This window comes from Danio aesculapii, chromosome 3 (genome assembly GCF_903798145.1).
Source record: "Danio aesculapii chromosome 3, fDanAes4.1, whole genome shotgun sequence".
NCBI lineage: Eukaryota > Metazoa > Chordata > Actinopteri > Cypriniformes > Danionidae > Danio > Danio aesculapii.
Genome location: NC_079437.1, coordinates 41,609,407 through 41,614,406, shown reverse-complemented (window position 1 = coordinate 41,614,406; position 5,000 = coordinate 41,609,407). Strand labels below are relative to the sequence as shown.

General features: G+C 34.6%; 1 protein-coding gene across 1 annotated transcript in view; it reads right to left on the bottom strand.

Annotated features, from left to right (window-relative positions):
- The window catches only part of plcd3a (phospholipase C, delta 3a), a 67,310-nt gene that overhangs the window by 19,104 nt on the left and 43,206 nt on the right, over window positions 1-5,000 (bottom strand). The window contains exons 3-5 of the mRNA XM_056454019.1: window positions 3,742-3,970; window positions 792-921; window positions 475-700 (exon numbers count right to left, since the gene is read on the bottom strand). Coding sequence (XP_056309994.1) covers window positions 475-700; window positions 792-921; window positions 3,742-3,970 — 585 coding nt within the window. The remainder of the gene's footprint in view (window positions 1-474; window positions 701-791; window positions 922-3,741; window positions 3,971-5,000) is intronic.

Below are 5,000 nucleotides of genomic sequence, written 5' to 3'. Positions count from 1 at the left end.
ATTTTAGCAATTTCTCAGTAAACATAGGCAAGATTTATTAAACAGAAATATTTATTAAAATAATATTTTAGTCACTAAAGATATTTAAAAATTGAAATATAATACAATTAAATGCAAGCAAATTTTGCAAAAAAAAATTACAACCTAAAAATTTCACCAAAACTAAAAAAAAATTTGCTTCCCTTGATTTTTCCTCTTTTTAAAATGTGATTTTAAAATATTTTTCTCTAACATATAAATTTGGGTGTACTAGTTTTTAGACCGTTATCGTAAGTTATTTTGTTAGATAAGCTCCATATTTGGCTTCAGTACTGACTAATCTAATGTATATGCACAAATATAATATTGTAGAGCTTCCTATTAAAAATATGAATTAAAAGAGAGATTTGGGAGGGGTGTACTAATATATGCTGAGCACTGTATAAAAGCAAAAGATGCCTTCAATAACAGGTAATATATAGTGTAGTTGTGTACCCCAGTCATTGAGCTCAAAGGTGTGGATGAGGTTCTTTGCGTGCGCCAGAGATGCATCTTCGCCCTGGTCACCCAGAAAGTCCCGCAGCTCCAAAGTGGAGAGCACACATCCGTTTCCAGAATAATGCCTGAAAACAGCGTCCAGCTCCGGCCTGCGCATCAGCTCACGGCAGAACTCCTCAATCTCCACATGATCCAGTCTGCCGTCACACGAGCGATCACATTTCTACACAATGAAGACACAACAGAGAGATAATGCTTGAGGCTTTATTTAAAATATACATGTTGTTTATGGCCTCGGCTGCAGACACACAAACCTTGAAGAGCGTTCGTGCGTACTGCTCATTCAGGTCAATGTTGATCAGCTGGAGCAGATGTTTCACCTCGTCGTAGCTCATCTTTCCATCCTGATTTTGATCGGCATGTCTCAGGTAACCTCGAATCCAGGTATGGAGAGTTATGGAAACTAGACAAAACAGATACCATGCAGACACAACATGGCAGCTGCCATAACAATGGAGAGTCTCTTACTGATATGATGAACGATGTAGAGAGTTTGGTCCTAAAATTATGCTGCCAGTATCACGTCAAAATAAACTAATGAATACATACAATACATTTTAATACAATAAAACAACAAGAAATAAAAAAATTAATCATATAAAAAAATAATATTATAATTAATAGCAGTAGTGGACACGTTGTTATTATACTGCATATCCAGTATTTACACTGTAAAAACCAAGGGCTGTTCTCACTACTGTTGTTCACCGTACAATATTTAAACAAGTAATCCCAACTTTTTGGCACATTAAATTGTTAAACTAAATAGATTCAAGTAATCTTGTCTTACAATAGTATGTATTTACAACTTTTGAGTGAAGGGCAACGCGGTGGCGCATTTGGTAGCACAATCGCCTCACAGCAAGAAAGTTGATGGTTCAAGCCTCGGCTAGGTCAGTTGGCATTTCTGTGTGGAGTTTGCATGTTCTCCCTGTGTTTGCGTGGGTTTCCTCCGGGTGCTCCGGTTTCCCCCACAAGTCCAAAGACATGCGCTATAGGGGAATTGGGTAAGCTAAATTGTCCGTAGTGTATGTGTGTGAATAAGTGTGTATGGGTTTTTTCCTAGTTATGGGTTGTGGCTGGAAGGGCATTCGTTGCGTAAAACATATGCTGGATAAGTTGGCAGTTCATTTTGCTGTGGCAACCCCAGATTATTATTGGGACTAAGCTGAAAAGAAAACGAATGAATGAACTTTTGAGTGGCGAATTGTTTATTTATTATTATTATAATTATTATATTAAACCTTGGTTGAAAATTACTTGTTATAAAGTTTTATATTGTTTTTTTATTTTTGCAGTTCGCAGATGCTATATAATACAATGAAATGCTTTGGAAGTGTAGGCATTGTTTTTTAGGGTGCCACGATGTCGCAGTGGGCAACATTGTTGCCTCACAGCAAGAAGGTTGCTGGTTCGAGCCCCAGCTGCGTCAGTTGGGATTTCTGTGTGGAGTTTGCATGTTCACTTAGTGTTCGCACGGGTTTCCGCCGGGTGGTCCGGTTTCCCCCACAGTCCAAACGCATACACTATAGGTGAACTGGGTAAGCTAAATTGTCTGTAGTGTATAAGTGTGTGTCCTGGTCTTCCAGGTTGGGGGTTGAAATTAGATGTTACGAAACACCAACATGGTGAGTAAGGTTTTGGTTTTTGTCTTTACTTAAATTTTTTAGTTCAGCTTACTTGATAATTTTAAGGCAATCGGTTTCCTAATATTTTCCTAAGTAATGTGAACACTAATAAGAAATTCCTTCATTCATTTTCTTGTCGGCTTAGTCCCTTTATTAATCTGGGGTCGCCACAGCAGAATGAACCGCCAACTTATCCAGCATTTGTTTTACCCAGCGGATGCCCTTCCAGCCACAACCCATCTCTGGGAAACATCCATACACACTCACTCAGACTCATACACTACAGACAATTTAGCCTACCCAATTCACCTGTACCACATGTCTTTGGACTGTGGAAACAGAGCACCTGGAAAAAAACCCACGCGAACGCAGGGAGAACATGCAAATTCCACACAGAAATGCCAACTGACCCAACCGAGGCTCGAACCAGCGACTTTCTTGGTGTGCGATGCCTTAATAAGAAGTTAACACAACTAATTATTTTGAGTCAACGGTACGGAGGTTTACTTTATTAAGAAGTAGTAAATACAAACTGTTTTAGGTTATGCTCACTTAAAATTAATACACTACTTAGAAATGTTAAGGCAATCGGTTTTCTTAACTTTTCTAAGTAAGGACAACTTATTACATTTTACAGTGTATGTATATATTCTAGATTTATACATACATAAACAGAAGTGCTGTTTAACAAAGATTTTTTCAGCACATTTTAAAACATAATAGTTTTAATAACTAATTTCTAATAACTAATTATTTTTATCTTTGCCATGATGACAAAAGATACTTTGCAAGATACTAGTATTCAGTTTAAAGTGCAATTTTAAGGCTTAACGTGGTTACTAAAAACTAAATTTAAGTTATTTTGGAAAGCCATTGGACAAAAGTGTTCGTTAATAAAAAAAAAAGTAAATCTTAAGGGGGTAATTATATTGAATAAAAAAAATGTAAAAACTGCTTTAATTCCAGCCAAACTGAAAGAAAGAAGACTTTCAAAATATAATTGGAAGCACTGTGAAAAATGTACTTGCCCTGCTAAGACAGCAATTGGGAAATATTGGTCTAACAATTTTGCCTGCAGCTGTATGCAAGTTTTCTTAGTTTCATAAAAAATATATTAATACAATTAAAACTAATGATGGATATTAAAACTACTAAACTACAATTATTATCCTGGGATAAAAGAAACGAATGCAAAGCAATTTAATCTGCCATGTTTACAAGTTTTTGACAAAATATTAAATGCGATTGTATAGCAAAAAAATCAAATGAGGAAAAAAGAGAACAAATGGCTTACAGGGATCAGAAGAAAACAAAGACAAAGAGGAACAGCATATGGTTGATGTGTTTGTGGAGTGGCATGTGGGAAACTGTTCTAGATCTGCTCTATATTTAGTCTCACTGAGTAATGTAGAGCATGTTTTCATGTGAATTTACTGACTAACGCAGGCCAGGGTAACCAAACCTAAGCCTTCGCTCTAATTACTATAATTAAATGTACACAGCAGTAATGCGTTGCGAATGTGTGTCTGCTTGCAGTTTGGGAAAAACTCTTATTGTTATTATGTAATAAGGATATTGGTCGAGCTTCTCTTTCTGGCTCATGTTGGAGACACGGTCTTTTAGTGTGCGGATGCCTCGGACCCAGCGCTCCGCTTCCTCTTGTGTATGGCAGCACAGATCCAGGCTTTTCCTTCCTCCACGGAAAACCACGGTGAAGCAGTTTCTCTCTGGAACCAGATCTGTCATTCGCCGCAGACACTCAGACTGACAGCCCTCACGCACACACTCCACCTCCGTCACTGAGACTGAGAAGAAACACAGACAGGCACAGAGTTTATTCCAGTTGGTTACTATTGCTTTTCATTTACACACAGCTGTCTGCACCAAACAGAAGTGCAAAACACTGTTAAAACAAAATGTTTTGAAGACCTCTAGAGTCTAGACCACACAAAGGCCAACAACCCATTCAATCAACACTATAAAAAAGTATATTTGTGCACACCTTTGTGTGTGTACTTTTTTAAACAAATCAAAAAATAAACTACAACCATATCTAGAGACTAAACAATAGCAATAATAATAATAATAATAATAAATAATAATAATAATAATAATAATAACAATAACAACAACAACAATAATAATAATAACAATAATAACAACAACAATAATAATAACAATAACAACAACAACAATAATAATAATAACAATAACAACAACAATAATAATAATAATAATATTAATAATAATAATAATAATAATAATAATAATAATAATAATAATAATAATAATAATAATAATAATAATAATAATAATAACAACAACAACAATAATAATAATAATTTGGTTAATTAATTAAACAGAAGTAACCAAATTAAACAATTTGAAACAAAACACTGTAGTTTTTAAAACTAAAAGTAAAAGCAATTTTAGCTAAATGAAATTATTTTATATTTGTTTATATTTGTTTTCATCAAAATGATCAAGCTAAAATAATTTCTTAGCTATGGTGTTAAATAGACTTTAGAATAAAATTGAATAGAATTTATTGTCACTGTACACATATATTATGTACATTATATACATGTGTGATGTGATTAAGTGCATCTCACTACTCAGTGCAAACATGTAAATATGTTCTTACAATACAAATCACACCAAACAACAAGTTACAGTAAAAATAGCTGTAGTTGATAAATAGTAGTGCAAAAATAGGGGATGACAGGGAAGTAGGGTGAGGTGGAGTAAAGAGTTCTGAGCTTTAAAATAACTAAACTAACCTAAATAACAATAAATGAAAACATTAAACAAACAAGCAATTTTTGCTGTGCCCTT